The 19,784-nt window shown below is 46.4% G+C and overlaps 1 protein-coding gene across 5 annotated transcripts in view; it reads right to left on the bottom strand.

The window, feature by feature from the left end:
- The window catches only part of XPNPEP1 (X-prolyl aminopeptidase 1), a 49,143-nt gene that overhangs the window by 4,993 nt on the left and 24,366 nt on the right, over positions 1-19,784 (bottom strand). For all 5 annotated transcript variants that reach the window (XM_037497855.2, XM_037497858.2, XM_037497856.2 and 2 more), the window contains 14 exons: positions 16,574-16,666; positions 15,568-15,711; positions 13,793-13,888; positions 11,420-11,501; positions 9,770-9,980; positions 7,951-8,040; positions 7,320-7,370; positions 6,010-6,068; positions 5,799-5,876; positions 4,278-4,349; positions 3,410-3,470; positions 2,033-2,102; positions 1,064-1,237; positions 26-102 (listed from right to left, as the gene is read on the bottom strand). In XM_037497855.2, coding sequence (XP_037353752.1) covers positions 26-102; positions 1,064-1,237; positions 2,033-2,102; positions 3,410-3,470; positions 4,278-4,349; positions 5,799-5,876; positions 6,010-6,068; positions 7,320-7,370; positions 7,951-8,040; positions 9,770-9,980; positions 11,420-11,501; positions 13,793-13,888; positions 15,568-15,711; positions 16,574-16,666 — 1,358 coding nt within the window. The remainder of the gene's footprint in view (positions 1-25; positions 103-1,063; positions 1,238-2,032; positions 2,103-3,409; positions 3,471-4,277; positions 4,350-5,798; positions 5,877-6,009; positions 6,069-7,319; positions 7,371-7,950; positions 8,041-9,769; positions 9,981-11,419; positions 11,502-13,792; positions 13,889-15,567; positions 15,712-16,573; positions 16,667-19,784) is intronic.

The following is a 19,784-nucleotide window of genomic DNA, read 5'->3' as shown; positions in this document are numbered from 1 at the left end:
ATTTTTGAAGTACAAGGTTACTCACCTTGGTCTTCACAGGAACCACCAGGACAACATTCTCAATGCGAACTCCAAAAGCACCATCTTCATAATAACCTGGCTCTAAAGCAAACCAAACCGCCCAATCAGAAGCAGCCATGATGAAGACATACATGTAACTGAGAAGCTTCACTCATGGGGTGACAGCCCTGCCCCAGAGATGGGGAACAGGGGACTGGCCCACGGATCCAGGGCATCAGCCCACAGATGCCACCTTCTCCCACGGGGCCACTATTTTTTTTTTTTTTTAAAGAATTTGTTTATTTATACAAGCACTGGTACAGTCAGAAGCGCAGGAGGGTGAGAGAATTCACCAGGGCCAGAGCGGGGAACAGAACAGGCAGACAGACGAAGTACACTGCTGAGGGGAGCAGCAGGCGGCAGGAGAGGTCTGCGCGCCATGTGGGACCCTCGCCCAGCGGCCGGGGATCGAACCGGTGCTGCAGAGGCTGAGGGCAGCTCTGCAGCCCAGTGGTCAACCGCTGCGCCACCAGGGGAGGCCCGCACGGGGCCACTTTTAACAGGCACTTGAGGTACAGAAAGATAGTTTCTGAAGTCCCAGTAGTGCAGACAGCAGAGTCACGGTCTCTGCCATATAAATCACAGGGTGTATCCCCAGAACGAATGATCCAGGCAGCAAAGTATATTCACAAAGATTTGGAAATAGAGTGGAAAAAGGTAATATACTAAATAAGAAAGCAGAATACAAGCAACATGTCCAGTATGATCTCAATGATTAAAAAATAAATAGACACACATAAAAGACCAAGAACTAGCACATCAAACTAGGAGGTCATGTTTCCCCTGGGTGGCTGGATTACAAATGATTTTCACGTTATCCCTACATTGTTCCATAGTCTCACTTTTTCTACAAAGAACAATGACCACCTTTACTATCCTAAGTGGTTGCTGCTGTTAAGTTCAAGGTGACAGGACGGGGTCATTTCCAATTACTTTAACATAAGGAAACTCAAAGAGTTTCCAAAAAGCACCCACGCACACCCTCTCCAAGAGGGTCACCTACCATCAGTGACGATCATGCCCGCCTCCAGGGGCTCATCGGAGAATGTTTTATAACTGATGCCACAAGGACCCTCGTGAACATTCAGAAAAGACCCAACACCGTGGCCTGTTCCATGCAGGTAATCCAAGCCGGAATCCCATAAAGCTGAGCGGGCAAAGGAGTCGAGAAGGTGGCCTGCAAGGCACACAAAGGACCGTTTGATGACATGCAGACAGGACTTTTCAATTTGCAAAGCACTTTAGAGATTAGATTTGTTATGTTTGGCTCCAAAAGGTGAAACATAAACCAGTAGGGAAAAAAAGTGACTGGAGGGTTCAGATTTCAGCCCTTCACAAGGAAGAACTTTCTAACAATTGCATTCTGCAAAGGGCAGCTCAGTCTGAAGCAGAGGTTCCTTGGTTCTGTGTGCTGGGGCCTGGGGAGGGACACCCGCAGCAGGCAGGGCTGCACTGATGACATGGACAGTCCATTCCTAGCACCAGGACCCCGAGAATTCAGATGACATGAGAGTCTGACCAGACTGCACACAGGCCAGCCTGAGAGGTGAGGAAACCTATGCTCAGGGAGACAGGTCCAGGCCCAATCTCACTAGATTTAAGTACAGCTCTTGTTAACTCCCAATACAACACCCCACCCTAGTCCACAGGCAAAGGTAAAGATGGATTCCCAGAAAAAAAAATCCCAATAGAGATCCTGGCCCATTGGTGAAGGGCAAACAGGAGGTGGCACCAGCTTCCTCTCGGGCCCTGAGCTTCCTGCGGGAGCTACCAGTATATGGTGTCCAACACTGAGTGGGTGGCCTCTGAGCTCAGAGGATCTAGGGGACACACTCCCTGCAGAATCCCTCCTGGCCCTGACTGGATCTGACATGGGCTGGGAGTCGACACATCAAGGGAAAGGGCATTTTTCCACTCAAACTTGAGGCCCACAGAAGAAACAAGCTGCCACATAACAGAAGAAGCTTCCTACCTTTGGTTCCAGCCGGAAAAACAGCTGCGCTCACAGCTATGTGGCCCTTGAGGACATACGTGAAGCATTCCTGCCGAAGGAAGCCCAGGAGACATGTTACAGAACAGGGCAGATGCTGCAATCATGTTGTTTTCTGGTAGTTCAGAAAACCTTGTTTCCTAAGGGGCTTAGCAATACCCCAGAGAGAATCGGAAAAAAAAAAGATAGGGTAGACGAGAAAGTTTTGACCATTGGACTAATTTTCCAGAAACTTGAAATTCAACTGAGTACATTAGAACTATCACACAGAGGGCCTGACACACTACAGCATCTACACCTCAGAAGGACTTGGAAAGTCATGACCAGCTCACACGCACGGAGCCTTTACCCTGCGCCAGGTACAATACCAGGTACTGGACACGCAGGCCCACATTTCCTCGTCCTGCATCATCTGTGCTCCTCACCACCAAGCTACATTCAGGGGCTATTCCTACTGTCTGCACAAGAGAAGGGCCATTTGGAAGGTTAGTCACTTGCCAGTCAGTTGCCTTTTCAGCTCTTAACTCTGCCCTCTTCCATCTGGCTGGGATTCCTTACATAGCACAGAGTCCCAGTTAAGTATTTGGACCCAAAGTTAAATTAAGTAAGGCTCTGGTGCCCACTTATGGAAGTGGTAAGGCGCCTGCGTATAGCACATACAACCATCTTCCTCATATAAACGTCATGCAGGAGTTCCCAGAAACCCAGATGCACTCAGAGACTCGGTCAGCGTTCACTGAGCAGTGTCCATGACCCTGGAACCTGCTGGGCTGGGGGACCCTTCACAAGCAGCCTTGGAGGCAGGGACTTCCCTCCCCATTTTTATGGCTGTCTAAGTGCTTCACTCAAGGTCATGGAGCCAATAAACTTCAGAAATCCAAAGTCCAGTCTCCAGGCTCGAGGGACACGTATCACTACCTCTCAGCTGCTTCCTCCTTTCCATGCCAGGCAGACCAGAAACTGAACAAGGTGTGTCACATCAAAGGGTTCCTAGAGAGCTGAGACTACAAATAGCAACTCTGAACTTGAAAAGAGAAGAGGGGGCTTTCAGAATCAAATCTAGGCAGTTTACAAAGAGCATATATTTCTCTGCACCATTCCAATCCTCAAAGAGATTTCCTGACTCAAGAAAAGCCAAAGCAGATTAAACTGGAATCTGAGCTGCTCTGACCTTAGCAGACAGAATGCTTTAAAATTTCTCCAATAATTAAATGGATGTCATAAAGCAGATAAGCCTGGCTCCACAGCAATGAGCTATTTTACTTTCCCACATAGCATTTTTATTTATACAGTCCCTTTTCCTAAAAGCAATGCTCTTAGGAAAGTGGAAGGGCTTTGGGGTCTTCTGCTCCACCCTACCTTTTCGTAGGCTGAAGGTGTCCCAAAATGCATTGTGCGGGTCACGTCGGTTGTTCCATCCCTTTCCAAAGGAAAACAGGCAAATGAGCTTCCAGTCAAAATAAGCATTTTCCTCAACTATGAGATAGATGAGGGTGTGAACAAACTCCAGTCCTCATGCATAGCTGACAGGTATGTAAAACGGTGTAGTCACTTTGAAAAAGATTGGAGTTCCTTAAAAGGTTAAACATGAAGCTCCCCTTTGACCCAGCAATTCCACTCCTAGGTAAATACCCAAGAGAATTGAAAACGTAGGTCCACACAAAAATGTGTACATTATTTTTAATACTCAAAAGGTAGAACAATTCATTATATCTCCTCATGGGTTCCACATCTAGACCCAACAAAGTAATGGATTCTCCTCTGAGAAACTGTCCTAGAGGAGGACTAGGAACACAGGAAAGCATGAAGAAGGGAACTGAGGGATTCAGGGGTGATGCTAACTTCTTATTCATTACTTCAAAATTAATCACTCTCTTCCCGAGGTCCTGGGGGCCAGATGCGGGTAGCAGGAGCTAGCAGGCACTTTATGGGTAAGAGCAGGAGATTTTCCAGTGGTTCTAAAAGCTGACTTTTAGTTATTTATTTAGTATTTAACAACCTCTGGCCAATGACTAAACATTTCTATGAAACAATCTGGTGTGGAAACAGATACAACCAGGCTATTTCAACTTGGGGTGAAAACAAGGACAAAATAAGAGACTGATTCCATCAGAGGCCAGAGCAGAATGAGATCACCAGCTGAGGGCTCTTGGCTGGAGCCTGCCATGTAGCTGCTCAACTTCCTTGCCTCAACAGGCTAAGTTGTAGGTGGCCCCAGTTCACTTACTTGTACTGAGCCCCAGAATCAATGAGGTACACCTCATCCAGTGACAAGGTCCTGTTCGTCTCAGGAACGGGCCTAAGAAAGCAAATTAAAAATTATTTTCTGAATGTAAGTGCTTGCTGAATCCAGTAGGTGGGCATACAAGAGTCCCTTGTACTAGTCTTGCCTTAAGTGTGAAATTATATCAAAATTAAAAGTTACCCAATAAATGAATTATTTCAGCTAAAACTAACGCTCTACTGTTCAAACCCCAGTCAGCCTATCTCCCCAATAGATAAAGAACTCGAGAAAGAAGAACACATTTCGTTATGGCTACCTCCATTTGTCTCTGGAACAAAATAGATATTCATAAGGTCATTGGAAAAGTTATAAAAATAATCATCAAGAGAAACAATGGCCTTCGCTAGAAACCTGGGAAGAAGTGCCTGCCTCAGGCAAGGGGTGCAGGGCCTACAGCTCCCTCTCTCAGTCCTGACCCTTTCAGAACTTATTTCCCAGACCACCAGACAGGCCCAAGGAGAATGTGTCCATTTGGGAGAAAAACCAAAAGGATCTGTGCAGGGAAAGGAGTAGGTCATGATACTCTTATGCCTGGAGCCTTTTTTCAAATGAACAAAAGATATTTTTAAAAAGCAGTCTGCTGTCCCATGTATTTTCTATTGCTGCTCTAGGAAATGAGAGAAGGGATGAGAGCATCTTCCTCTTGTAGACAAGAGGGGTTCTCCTTCACTCCTGGCACCACCCCCTCTCGGGCAATGAGGACACCCTTGGCTGAACTACTGAAAAAGACAAGCAGACATGAGCCCGGCTTCAGCGCCGATGCTCGAAAGGTTTCCAACAGCCAGAGTGAAGAAACACCAATGGAGAAGCAAAGATCTCCCCCCTCAGTCTAAGATTTTTAAAGTGTTAATTATGCAAACTTCTGGGATGGTATCCAGCCAGGAAATTCATCACCTGACTTAAACATGACAAAAACTGAAGTCCTTTTGTATTTTAATGTTGGAATGGAAGCATTCATGCATAAGAACTTTACAGTCCTATGTGCGATTGCCTCCCACACACAGTTCAAAATTCACCCCAAAACTAAAATGAAAAGCAATTATTTGAAAGGAGGGAACAACTCCCTCCCAAGTGCAGCACCATGAGACAGACCAGTGCTCCTTCAGTGTGGGCATCTCACAGACGTGGAGCAAAGAACCCAACAAGCCTAATGCAGGGCACAACCACTGGAGCCAGGTAGAGCTGCAGCCTCAGAGAGGAAAGATGGCCAGCTCATTTGACTACATCAGGAAGACTGTCAATGCCAAACAGGTGCACCCAAGAGGAGGTTCCCAACAGGCTTGGGGACTTAGAAAAAAATGGGAGAAAAAAAGACCTCAAAAGGTCTTATTTTCTATATAAGAACAGTCTGAACAGACACACCGAGGCGAGCACTGGGGCCTCTGGTAAAATAATGTCTCTCCCCTGCTCAGGCTCCTGCGCACAGCAGCGAAGCCAGGCAGCGTGCTCCTCCGCATGCCTTACGCGTAGTGAATGATGGCGCCATTGGGTCCCGTACTGGAAATGGTGGGGAAGCTCAGGTCCACGAAGTCAGCCTGCTGCCTAGAACAGAGAGACACAGCAAGCAGAGCAGCTTAAAGGTGTTTTCACTGTGCCGAGAACCAGGGCCCTCCCAGCCTCATTTAAGTCACCCAGCCAATAAGCACAAGGACTTGGGCTACAGAGGGAGCCTTACCTGCGAAATTCTTCAGCTTTGTCAGCAACTGAGATCTCCGTCACGCCACCTTTGGGCACCTACGAGGAAGGTGCTTCTAAATCATCTGGTGTGGTGAGTTCCCATGATTCATACATACTTTCTCCTCAATTCTTATGTCTCAACTATGTAACTACAGGATACAATTACATCTCATTTTTAACAAGGAAAGTATTTCCAAAGGCTTTCACCAAAGCTATCCAACATAGAGGTGTTTCTATTTAAATTTTCACTCAACTACTTTGCCTCAGTATTATATCCTAAAACCTCCCCAACCTTAGTATGTCTATGCTTAAAAATTCAAAATATCCTAGGATATCATTCTAAGAAAGTCATTCTAAATAAATAAATGCAAAGATATTATTAGGACTACTGACACTAGATATTACAGGACTACCCACACTAGCAAAAAAAATTAAAAACAACCTAAATATCTAAAAATAAGAAAGGAGTAAGTAAATCAGCATAGCTATTAAACAGTCTATTTGGATCATCTTTTATGGCCTCAAAATACAGGAAAAAATGCTTATACTAACACAATAAAATATGTAATCATTTCTGCACACTGAGACATATAAAAATGATTTCCATTGAAAAATGATTTACATAGATGAACAATTGTCAGAGGGGAAAAAATGGTTATACTGGAGGGAATAAGCATGATTTTTCTTTTTGTTTGTTTGTTTTTGGTTTTTTTTTTTTTTTGTGGGACCCTCGCCGGTGGCCGGGGATCAAACCGGCACTGCAGAGACTGCAGGCAGCCTCGCAACCCAGCGCTCAACCACTGTGCCACCAGGGGAGGCCCAATAAGCGCGATTTTTTTTTTCAATTTAAGCTCTTGGTTGTTTATACAATATTTAAAGAGAACATGATATTGTTTAAAAACAGCACAAAGAAATGACCCTCCTGTCACCCTGAGGGATTGGTGAGGCAAGGAATGAAGGACCAAGAATCAATTTAATATATAAAGTTTTACGGTTTAAAAGAAGTTCAAAATGTGCACAAAGATCTTCTCTTAATATACCCAGCCTTGTTACTGATATTCCACCTAGTTACAATTCCTTAACCCAGGAAGGATCCATTCTGTTATTACTATTTTCAACACTAAAGATTTTGTAAATACACACACACCAAATTTCTAGAGAGAACTTAAGAAAGAATACTAAAATTAGATCAAGATCTTAGAACTCATGGTCTCCAGAGCATGGAGGGATCCAGGGAGTTTGGAATCACATTGTAGACAATTTCTGAATAATCTGTATCCATGTGTTAAATAAAGACCAAGAACCAACCTCTTTCTCCAGCCAGTTAAAGAGCTCACAGAGGGCAACAGCATCTTTAATCTGTGCAAACAATAGAGACTTTTTTTAAGTTATTACTGAAAATCAGCAGATCCAAAACCCAATCCTACTGTGCTACTGAGTGGGTCCATTTACAGGGCCACAAATCATCAGCATAGCCAGGATTTACATCAAGCAGGTTCCTGTGAACAAGTTTGCAGCAATTCCCACTCAGGAAAAGGGCTCCTTTGCTGTTCAGCCACTCAGGCACAATCAGAAAGGGCCCCCAGAGCACACACAGCTCCTTCCGAGAGTCTGAGGCCTGCCCCACAGGGGACAGAAAAGACAGGCTACAAATACCACCCTGGGCCCCAAATCTTTCTAGACCCACTGCTAGCCCTGAAACACCATCTGGCAGTTCTAAGAGGCTTCAACCTCATCATCACCACCATTATCAATATCTCTGTGTTCTTTTGTTTTATCTTGTGAAGACCCAGCCCATCAAGTACTTTATTTCATTTCTCATTAACTCTAGAAAGCTCAGAGAGATTCCAACCTTGTGCCAGGTTCAAGGCCATAGGCAGGTAAGAGAGCTGGCTCTCCTCTACCACGAGTCCTCTTTCTACCCACACTCTGTACTCACGTGAGCTCGTCTCATGCCTTCTGACTCAGCAGAATTCTTCACAGCTTTGGCAATACAGATGGGGGTGTAAGGCATACAGCAGCGATGATCCTAGGGCACAGCAGTATGGGGAATCAGCCTGGCTCCCCACTCCCAGGGCCAAGGCAATTACCTGTCCACCCTGCACATCACACTTAAATCATCTGAAAAGCTCCCAGTGTCCTCTGGGGCCCAAAGACCTGCGCCTTTTGGTTGATGACTCTGCACATGACAAAAGAAGCTTGAACTCATTCAAAATGGTAAAGTACATCAAACAGGGTATTTCTCTTCTATCCCTCAACCCTTGTCTCTGCAAGACTGCTGGCGGCCAGCTACCTGCAAGATAGTGCTTTCAATTCTCCATAGTTGTGGTCAGAGTTCACCTACAGATCAAAATTTAACCCCTTTCTTGCCACACAAAGGAGGCTTTTTCCCACCGCCTGGGGATGCACATGACTGATGAGGGAGGGCTCCTGTCCCACCTCCTCAGGCTCAGTGATCACGATCAGCTACTACAAATGGTCAGATCCTAAACAGCTGGGGAAGAGCCTTCCCACCAAAGCCCCATCTGGGATCTCTAGCCCTGTGTTACAGCGAGGGGGCTTCCTACCCCCTGCCCTTGCACAGAACTTCCCAGAGAGCTTCATTCTCTCCATGCTCCTCACTCTGCCTCTCACATACCTGCCCTTCATGACAGAGAAAGCAGGGTGATCTCCACTAATCAAGGGGGTGAGGCTCTGACTCACACAGTGCGAGGGGGTGAAATGGCACATCTAGAGGGTCAGGCCTAGGCCGTGACAGTCAAAAAGGCTACATCTAAGGTGGCTTGGATACCTGTCCTGACTCAGGACCTAATTAAAATGAGGGAACAGGGCTCTGCTGCTTAGCACTACCCAGCAAGGGCTTGGTGAAGGGTAGGCTATCATTATCACTTGACCTTTGACAAATACCCAATTCCACAAGCTGTCTGGGCCTTAACTATAAAATGGGGGGAGGAGGTAGAGGCTAGTAGTGGTCCCCAAATGTCAGACATTCTCATACCACCTGCACAGCTCTTACCCTAGCTGCTGACTATCTGTATCCTTATTTAATAATTTTCTTTAGATTGTCTTTGAATCAACTCAGCTTACAGAAACTCAACTTTGTCTCAAGAAATAATTTTCACAATATCATGATCTCATATGCTAATTGTATTTTTTCTTTTTTTTTTTTTTAAAGATTTATTTATTTTTATACATGAACCGGGGTATAGGTCAGATGCATGGGAGGGTAAGAGGATTCACCAGAGACAGAATGGGGAACAGAACAGGCAGGCTGGAGAAATACACTGCTGAGGGAAGCAGCGGGCGAGACAGGAAAGGTCTGCTTTGCCATGTGGGATTCTCGCCAGCTGGCCGGGATGGAACCCGCGCTGCAGAGACTGCAGACAGCTACACAGTGCGGCGCTCAACCGCCTGCACCACCAGGGAGGCCCCTGTCTTTTTTTCTTGTATACTAAAATACTTTTAAAACAGATACATTTAAGTAAGCTAAGTGTTAACGTGTACCTCCTGAAGTCATCTCTCATGGCACACTTTGGAGGGCACAAGGCTCAGTGAGCTCGAAGGACCTCAGATACACTATGTGGCTGCAGGCCCAGGCCCCTCCAGGGAGCAGACACCCTCTCATCCCATCACCAGTGCTGGTGATCTGCCTGAACAGCCACTGTCTCAAGGACAAAGCTGTGCAGCATCAGTACAGGGGAAGGGGCTGGCTCCTGGAACATGACGGGGTTTAACTGGGCCCAAGTGAGGCTACCCACCTTGGGGATGGCCTCGCTCACAGCATAGCTGGCCTTGTCGCTGACCCACACCTTCTCCCTCGGGGAGAGATCAGCACACAGGGTCTTGAGTTCGCTCAAGATAGACTTGTAGGGAAGCACCTGGATTCTGAATTCGGCTTCCAGGCCCAAGTCAAGCAGCAGGTGCTCCTTTACACTTGGGGCATCAATGCGCTCACCATCAATGAAGAGCCTATAGGGAGCAGAGATGAGGTGACAGAGAGAGTGGGGACACGTGAGCAGAGGACAAGAACTCAGACTCCCACCCCACCACAGACAACAGACTCTGTCTCTGGCAGTCAAACTAAGAAGCTTCTCTCTCTTCCCCTGTCCTTTCCAAAATCCTCCTCTCTAAACGATGTTCCCGGTCCCTGTGGGTGTTGCCATCATCACCCCATCCTCCAAGCCAGATCCTGTGCACTATCCTCTCCTGGATGCCCCTCCTTCCCTTCTTCATTAAGATCTTTGGACATATAACCTAAATCTCCCTCAAATCTGTCTGGCAGTAGCTAAAGCCTTGCCTAGTCACTGCCATCTCTTAGCCTATTACTGCCACAGCCTCCTAAGTGGTCTCCCTACCTCCAGTATTGCTCCTTTTCTGCCCTATTCTTCACACTCATAATAGTCTTACAATTTACATGCCAGTGAAAAATGCATTCATTAGTGCCCCAATGTTCTCAGAACAAGAGCCCAAGAGGCTCCTGAACTTGGCTCACAAGCCTTACCCCTATGTGGCCCTGCTCACCTGCTGGACTCACCCTTATGTTCCGACCACACTGACCTACTTGGGCCCTCCACATGCAGCTCCCCACCACTATATCTTGCCCAGAAATAGCGAAAATGCTGTTCCCTGTACTTAGATCACCATTCCCCCTCTTTTACCCTCTCATTCACCTTGCTAACTCACATGCACCCTTAATCTCTGTTTCAGTATACTTTCCTCTGACCCCTGAGTTTAGGTCAGCCCCATCCTATAGCACCCACACCCATCCCACTGATGAGTCAGTGTCTACTTATGTGCCAAAAGCCCCCAAGGAGATCCTCGCCTCCCCAATTCCAACGCGGAGTCTGTCTGTCTCATTCACCCAGCACCCAACAGAGGTCCTGGCACATAACAGGCACTCAGTAAATGTGTTGTCTGAATGAAGAAGTCTAACTAGAAGCAGGAAGACCTCAAGGATACTTTCAAGAGGTACAATTCAGGGGCTTTCCTGTATGATTTCTGACTTTCAAAATGACTGGGTTTATTTACACTGCTTAACTGAGTCTACATTGCACTGGCTGCCAGAAAACTTGGCATCAAATATGTGGCCTGAATAAGACTCTGCAGCAGGAATTTCATGAACTAATGTCACTCACTCCAATTTTGTTCCAATGTCCTCAGCTATTTATTCTTTTATTTCATAGTACTATAGATACTTTCATAGATTTGAAGTCATTTGGGGTAGAGGCAGGGTATAAAAATATACCTACTATTATGAAAGACAAGAAGGGATAGGGAAAAGGCAAGAAAGAGAGAGAGCAGAAGAAAAGCAGCACGTAGCAGATATCAGGCAGTGACTGCTGGGCCAGAAGCCAAAAGGGGAGACTGAGGCATCTGACAGCTGTGGAGAAGCACTTTCACACACTTACATGATGGTCTCCAGTCCTATGATTGCATAGGAGAAAAATACCGGATTGTGCTCCACATCTGATCCTCGGAGATTGAACAGCCCTAAAAAAATAAAACAAAGGCCCTGTCACCTGCCTGCAGAGATCTGAAAAGGTACCTCAGAGGTAGAGGAAAGCACTTCAGTTTGGGCCCCACCCCACCCCGTTCCTGCCACCCCAGCTTAGGAAGGACAGTGGCTCTGCTCTGAAAGGCAGGAACCTCACTTCCAGGTTCTACCTTTGAGCTGCAGATGCTCACATTCGCCAAATGATGGCACCAGAACTGTTCCTTCTGCCACCACACACAGTCCCAGGAAGGGATTGGAAGAGTTATTAGTCAGAAAACAAGAAAAATGCCCTCCAAACAAAGAGCTGAAATGGTCAGCCCAGTGGTGACCCATCCATCAGGCCTGGTCTTGAGCAGAAAAACCTCTAGCATTTCCAAGCAAAGGGGAAGGAGCCAAGCACTTGCTCCCTTCTGAGACAAATGACCTAGGGGAGAGAAACTGAGATCCACCCAAAAGGGAAGCCAAAGTAGGCCCTCCCTGTAAGGGTCATGAGCCCCACAGAGGCGGAGCTTCCCAGCAGGGGAACAAAAGCATTGCGTCAGCGGGCCTTGGGCCCAAGAATAAAATCCAGCCTCCTGTCCACCCAGGGTCTCCCTTGGCACCTTGTCTGAGTGGAGGAGCTCTCAGCCAGGGTCTGGTTTGTGATGCCCCTACACGTTTGAGAAATGAAAGGGCCAGCAGATAGCACAGCTCTGGTTCCAGAATCTAGCAGCCTGATGCCTGCTCTCATGAGTGCAAAAAAAGACCCAGGTATCAAAAGTACCTCTTATCTTGTAAAATAATGGTTTCTCAAAGTAAAGCAATGAGGCAACAATTTTTACCTATCACACAAGCATTTTTTTTTTAAATGACAGTATCTGGGGCCAACAAGGGTGTAGCAAGATAGACACAGTCATTTGCCACCACTGGATCTTTCTCACAGGGCTGTACAAGATGGGTCTAAAGCCCAACAACGCACATATATACTAACCCATAACACCATCCCTAAAAGCCAACTGGAAACAGAAAGAAAATTACCAGAAATTAAGGCGTGCATTTGATGTACCAAGATTTGGATGGCAGCACAGCAATAAAATCATAGGGAAATTAGAAGTAACCCAAAGGTCATCCTTAGGGGAATGACCAAGCAAATTATGATATCACCATATAATAAAATATTTACTATTCATTTAAACTATGCTAATATATGCTGATAGCCTACAAATACATTGGGTAAAGTCAAGCTACAAAATTATATATGCACAGAATATTAAAAGTGCTTATCTCCAAATAACAAGATTATAGGTGTTCTTTTTTTCTTCTACTTCCTTTGCATTCTCCAGATTCTTTCCACGAGGAGAATGTTTTTTCTATAATCACAGGAAGAAATCAGCTTTACATGTTATTTTCTCTGATGCTGGGGTAATTTAATTAGGGATATAATCACTGATAAAACTTGACAAAATTTTGGGGCTGGATCTCAAGAGCTAGAATACTATGGGGTCTCTTGTTCTAGTGAGAAAAAGATAAGGCACTTTTCACTTGTCCTGGGTAAAATCCAATCAGAAAACAGCAGATAGGATACAAAGGTTCAACCAGATTCCTTCAGGGTACTAAAAGATAGAAGGCACTGAACAATTTGCTTGGTGGTAATTTAAGATCTAAAGATTGAGAAACTACTGTTATATCTGAGGGCTTGTGAAAAACTTCAGTTCCTGAATTTTCTGAGGTAGAAATATTTCTAGAATAGCCTCACTATGAAAACCTTAGAGATCTGCAAGAAAAGTACAAAGAAAAATATCTCTTCTAATCTCACTTCTACACCAAGACATGACTATAGACAGGTAACAAATGTTTGAAGGAAATGTCCTTCCACAGAGGTGCACAGTCCGGAGGACGCTAGTCAGAAATGGACTTTACCAGATTTTTTTTTAAACATTTAATGAACATCTTTACTGAACATCTTTATGAACATCTTTTTCTTCAGCACAAGCTCTAAGTTTCATTTTCAATATTACATTCACTTTTTAAAAATTTATTTTTTACATCATTGTTCATTTTTTAACTTTACCACAGATTTAACATCAGCCCCTGGCTGTAATATTATGCCAGGTGAAGTTCTATTCCTCAACCCCACTCCCTGTAACTTTCTGTATCGGATTTGGCACATTGTGTGGCATACTATTTGGTAACAGTCATTTTCTTATTTCCTGGCCACTCAGCAAGCTGAATAGCATGAACACAGATTCCCAGAGAACCAACGGAGAAACTGGGTCAGGCACCCAAACAGTGAAACTAGAGCACTCACATGCAATCTCATCCAGAGCCGTGACCACAAACCAAACGATGTTCCTCTCAGCCATTTTCAACCGAAGGTCTGCAACCTTTTCCTTCCAGGAGATGCCTGCGAGGAACAAATGTCATTGTAACTCCAGCCCAGGCACCCGTGGGAACTCCAAATGTCTGGAACCAAAACATTCTTAACCAGCACATCCTAGGGAGCATGTTGTCTGAGCAGACAGGAGGCCGGGATTCAAGCCCTACCCAAGAGGTGTGATCATCCAAGCCAGGTGACTGTCAAGAGCCTCACTAGCAAAATTAATTCATTTGTTTGTCCAAGAAATATCTGTGAATCTAGGCTTTCCAGGTTTAGAGATTTGCTAGGCCACTGGGCTGGTCGATGTGCTTATAGCTCTGAGCTGTCTAGGTCCTGCCCTTCACAAGGTTTATTATTCAGAAGGGGAGACAATCAAACCAGCAATGAGTTACCCTGCTGAATAAAAACTGATGTAACATGAAGCACAGAAGTTTTGAGAACACCCAGTCTTGGAGGTCAGGGGAGTATTACCCACTCCCCCCTTTACATTCCTGGAACCACAAGACTTGCCTTTCAATGCCAAGACCTAGGAATTCCCTGCAGTCTGAGTCACTGTGACTACTATTTCCAAATCCCACTTGCCCTCTCAGACACAGCCAGGACCTTCCTGCTGCTCCCCAGGATGAAAGTTTGGCCTAAGAGGACCTCACCCCATCCCCACCAGTTGCCATGAAACAGCATTTGTAACCTAGGTTACAACCACCTGAGAACAGGGCAGGTGTCTGTCTTACTCATCCAGCACCAAGCATGGTGTCCTGCACATAGTAGGCATACAAGTGTTTACTAAACAGAAGTCTTTTCAGCAACATTTGGTCTCTCCTCTCCTATGAGAGGCCAAAGCCTCTGCTTTGCTTAAAAAACAAAACAAAAACATCAAAACAAGCTGATATAAAATGTTTAGCTGACCCTGGACCACTCACTGGGCCCATCCCCCCAGCCCCTGAATCCACAATACCCTCTGGTGATGGCGTCATGCAGGCAAGCAAGCTGGGGACTGCCCCCACAATCAAACGGTGCTTTGAAGATCAACTCGGGAATGCTGATTAAACTTGGCTGAGAGTCTGGGTTGTAATGCTTTCTTCCAGGACCCCTCTGGGCAATCTGCCTACATTCCAGACAACCCCCATCCACCTCTCCTTTTCTGCTTCTACAGCAAGCCTCCCTCCCTGCAGCCCTACCTCCCAGGCCTCTCCCTCTGCACAGCTCACTGTTCCATAAATCCACTCGTCTCCACTTGATCCTCACCCACCACAACCAAAGGCCAAAGAGACCAGGTCACATCCCAAAGCCTCTAAATGCAGAAGATACAAGATGAAGGGTGAGGGACCTACAAGGTAAGCCTACAAATGCTGACAGAGGGAAGAAACTTCTGTTTCCTGTATCAGACACTTCTGTTTCCTGTATCAGACACGTCAGAATGGCAGTTATCAACTAAGTGGTAAAAAAGCCAACTCAGCAGCACCCAGAGGCCTGCCCGGAAGGGCCTGGGAGAAAAACTGTGCCAAGTAAGTGGCAAATAGGTGGCAACAAATACAAGTGAAACAAATGAAGCTCCTGGCTTCATCAAAGACCCCTCTGTGCCAAGTGGGACAAAATCCTCCCATCAGCTCAAGGTCAATGTTGATTCACAGAACTGGGATGGAAACAGTGGTCACGGGTGAGGGGAAAAGGCTGGGGACCCTGGGGAGCACAGGAGTGGTTCTGACCTGTGTAATCCAGGCCCAGTGTGAGGAGGGGCTTGCACGGGCGCTCAGGACGGTCTGTCCAGATCTTATCCACAAGGTTCTCCTTAACAGGAATGAGGTGGTGGCCAGCACTTCTCAGAACCTTGGCCATCTTCTTCCAGTAATCTGGGGAGAGATGCAATGGCCCACCATAAACTGAATGTCATTTTGTTATAGGACAGGGAGAGGGGCAGCCCAAGCCCCGCAAACCTGCCCATTCTCAATGGGTTCTGCCATCCGCCACATCAACACAAAACATATGAGACTTTAATGGGAAGGATCTTTAATAAAACTAGGAAACAATACAGGTAAGGCAAAGAGTCCAGTTTCTAAATGAAGCACCCACAGTTACCCGTCCCCTCGTGGGTAAAAGTCCATCCATATGGGATTGGCCCAGAGCAAGGCCCCAAAGCCTGCTACAAGTCTAAAGCATCTTCCAGTAGGGACCCACAGAAAAGGGTCACAAACAACCGGACAAGCCCGGAAGGAAAAGAGCAAAATCAACATCAAGATAAAAGCTGCCATGGTCACCTCCCCACGGGTCTCACCCACATCTGTGTCACCTAGTCCCACCTAGTCCACGACCAAAAGACAAGCGCAGCTTCTTCACGTGTCTCTAGGCTCCACGCGCCTCCTCCAGGTCTCCTGGCTCCATCCTGCTTCCTTCCTCAGTCTCTTCTGCAGCTTCTCCTCTTCCTGCTCAGCTCCACCCTCCCTTGGGTGGGGCAGGGAACCTCCCCCTTTCCTGGGGACCACCCTGTTACAATTTCAGCAGAGGCAGCCAGCAGGGCCTTAAAAGCCTGGCACAGGCTATTCAGGATAAGGACCTGTCTTCCACTAACTCTGCCGGAACTCTCCTCCTCACCTTGATCTTCACCACCACTTTAAGACCCCCAAATGTGTCACATGACATAAGCAAACAAGGAGGATGAAGAGACATATGGAACTCACTTTCTCACCTATATGGGGGGAGCCCAAGTTCACTCACCTGTAGGGATGATCAGTGGGTCCACACCAACCCTGGATCCTTCAGGAAGCACACTCACCAGCCAATCTTCCTGAGTTGGTGTGTCCTTCAGACCTACAAAGGGAAGACTAATAAGAAACAATTCCCAAAACCATAATGAGATGTGAGAATGGCTCCAATCAAAAAGACTACAGGCAACAAGTATTGACAAGGATGTGGGAAAAAGGAACACTCTCACACTGTAGGTGGGAAGTAGACTGGTCCAGCCCTTATGGGAAAACAATATGGAGGTTATCTCAAAATATAGGAGCCAACAATCCCTCTCCAAGAATACAAAAATGCTAATTCAAAGGGATGTATGCACTTCTGTGTTCACTGCAGCACTATTCACAATGCCAAGGTCAACCAACCCAGGCCAAGCAGGTTCACAGCTGATTCAGCAAACAGAAAAGAATCTTGAAGCCCTCAGGAGATTGACAGGACTTTAATGGTGAAGCAGGGGACTGGGTACATAGGCAGCCAGCAGGCAGGGTGGCAGGTGGGCAGGGAGGTGGGAGGCTGGGAGGCAGGCAGCACCTGAGTCTCCCAGGCCCCTCAACCCCTGTGCTCTCCCTCTGGCTTCCTCCTCTCTGTCTCTAGCTTCTCATCCCAGGTTTTTGTTTGTATATGTGCACGCCTTATGCTCTCCGGCTTCTCAGCTTGGTGTCCATGAACATAGGTACATGTACCCTCTGCGTGTGCTCCAAGCACTTTTTGCACTAACACGTTATCAAATGTGGGTAATGAAACGTGGGAGGAAAACAAAGTCAAAGGTGGCAGCCATAGAGGCTCATGGTAGGAAAGCAAAAAAGAGCCTGAGTTACTCCATTTTCCTCATATCAAATTATAGAAATAATTTAAATGCCCAAAACACTGATGAGTGGATAAAGACAATTTGGTCTGAATACACATTGGAATGATATTCAGCAGAAAAGCAAATGAACTCCTGCCATTTGTGACAACATGGATGGAACTGGGGGAGTTCACCTAAGTGAAATAAGTCAAGAGAAAGACAAATACAGCATGATTTCACTCATGTGGAATGCAGAATAACAAAACAAACCCTAGAAATCTGACTGCAGAGAGAGGCTCCAAGAAAAGGAGGCTGCAGGCTGGGAGGCAAGGTGTGGAGGGGTCTGTGGACTATAGTGAGGACTATGGGTCCTTGGGGCAGGCATGGTGTGGAAACACGTCTGAAGACGTGCGAACCTCTACCTCTGAATCATATATGGTGTTATAAACCGATGTTACCTCAAAAAAAAAAGGTGACACAATTAAAAAAACAAAAAACAAAAAACCAATTCCTGGTGGGCCCAAGCTCATCATCCTCCCCCAGAGGATGCAATTCACTGGCACCAGCAGAGTAGATCCTTTAAGCACCATCTATAAGGCAGATCAGTAGCACTTGGAAAATCTAAATTTCCTAAATTCTGGAAGACTGAAGAAGCCTAAGATGGTATGCAGGAAAATATAAAATAAGGGTGAGACCAAAAAAAATGGTGTCACAGGAATCATTGCAATACAGATACTGGTGTCGTTGTGAAGATCATCTTATCAGCCTCAGTCACTTTACCACTACTGGGTGGTGACCTGGGGATGGCTGGGCACCTCCCTCACTTCTCAGTAGGTGAGGGGAACACGTGCCCCAGTGCCCTCCCTCAGTGGAAGGCAGTGTCACTCAGAGAAAGCCCCATCCCCAGCCCAGCCTCCCCAGAGGGCTGCACACAGGTCTTGGCAGCAGAGAACCCCCTGCACAGATCACGAGAGGGGCACAGGCACCCGCCACGGTTATCTGTAACATGGCCTGGCTTCCCAACTCCCTAAAGCAATCATAGGACACCAGTAAAGTTTCACAAAAAGAACTGAAGTTATTTTTGATACTCCATTTTTCCTTAATCCAACATCTCCTATGTTTGGGATGTGTGCTTTTTTAACTAACCAGACTCTTGCTCAACAATTACTATCTGGGTAAAATATCTGTATAGAGTAAAAAGTTCACTTCCAAAGACAGTGCTTCCCTTTACTATTTTCTCTGCTGCTAACTGCTAATAACCACATAACCACAGAAGGGAAGCACTAAGTTTTATAAAGAAATGAACTCATGAATCTCAGCTCTCACAAAACTGGCTAGAAGCTGATACTGAGTTGGTATTTTGTTATTTGATTCCTAGTTTTACTTCATTCCACTATACAAGCCACTTACAACAGTTTCTTTTCATGCCCCTAGTCATCTTCTAGCAGACAAGTAACAGACAAAACCCCACTGACCAAACCCACCAGAATCTCCCTATAGAAAGAAATCTGGGGAGGGCCTCCCCTGGTGGCACAGCGGTTGAGCGCTGGGCTGCAAAGCTGCCCGCAGCCTCTGCAGCGCCCAGTTTGATCCCCAGCCGCTGGCGAGGTCCCACATGGTGCGCAGACCTCTCCTGCCGCACCTGCTGCTCCCCTCAGCAGTGTACTTCGGTCCTTCTGCCTGCTCTGTTCCCCGCTCTGGCTCTGGTGAATCCTCTCACCCTCCAGCGCTTTTGACTGTACCCAGTGCATGTATAAAAGGGAAGGAAGAAAGGGAGGGAGGGAGGGAGGGAGGGAGGGAGGGAGGGAGGGAGAGGGAAGGAGGGAGGGAGGGAGGAAGGAACCTGAGGAAAGATATGCTTAGCCAGGAAACAGCAGCCTGGAGAGACATCGGGAAGGGGAATGGACGCTGCCTCACACCAAGCTTGAAGGAAAAGGCAGGCAGCATTTGCTCCTCTGAGGCTCCGACCCCAAAGCACCAATAAACCAAACAGCTGGAGTTGTGAGCCACAAGGAGAGATGCCCACACCCACACTCAGCGACCCATTGGGGTGCAAACAGAAAGTACTAGACTGCCTATTTTTATTTTTTCCTTAAAAAGAACATCAATCTTTACTCTTTTACAATTCAGATGTGTGCGTAGAAGAAAAGAGATGGTTTTGGTGTTTTGATATTTCAAAGAAGAATGTTGAGGAACAGAAATTTACAGTAAATCCACTGCCAAAACAAAAATGTTCCTAATTTCTCCCTAAGACGAACAACAACACTAATGTGTACGGAGAAAGTGTGTGGCGCTCCCACACACGTGAGCACACACACCACACCTCCAGTCAGCTAGATGCTTGAGTCTCAGCATCAGCTCAAGGCGGTGTCAACAGCCCCATTTTCCCGCCTCTTCTGC

This window comes from Talpa occidentalis, unplaced genomic scaffold (assembly GCF_014898055.3).
Source record: "Talpa occidentalis isolate TD23 unplaced genomic scaffold, MPIMG_talOcc4v2.1 talOcc4.8, whole genome shotgun sequence".
NCBI lineage: Eukaryota > Metazoa > Chordata > Mammalia > Eulipotyphla > Talpidae > Talpa > Talpa occidentalis.
The sequence above is the reverse complement of the archived record's forward strand: the minus strand, read 5'-3'. Positions and strand labels throughout refer to the sequence as shown.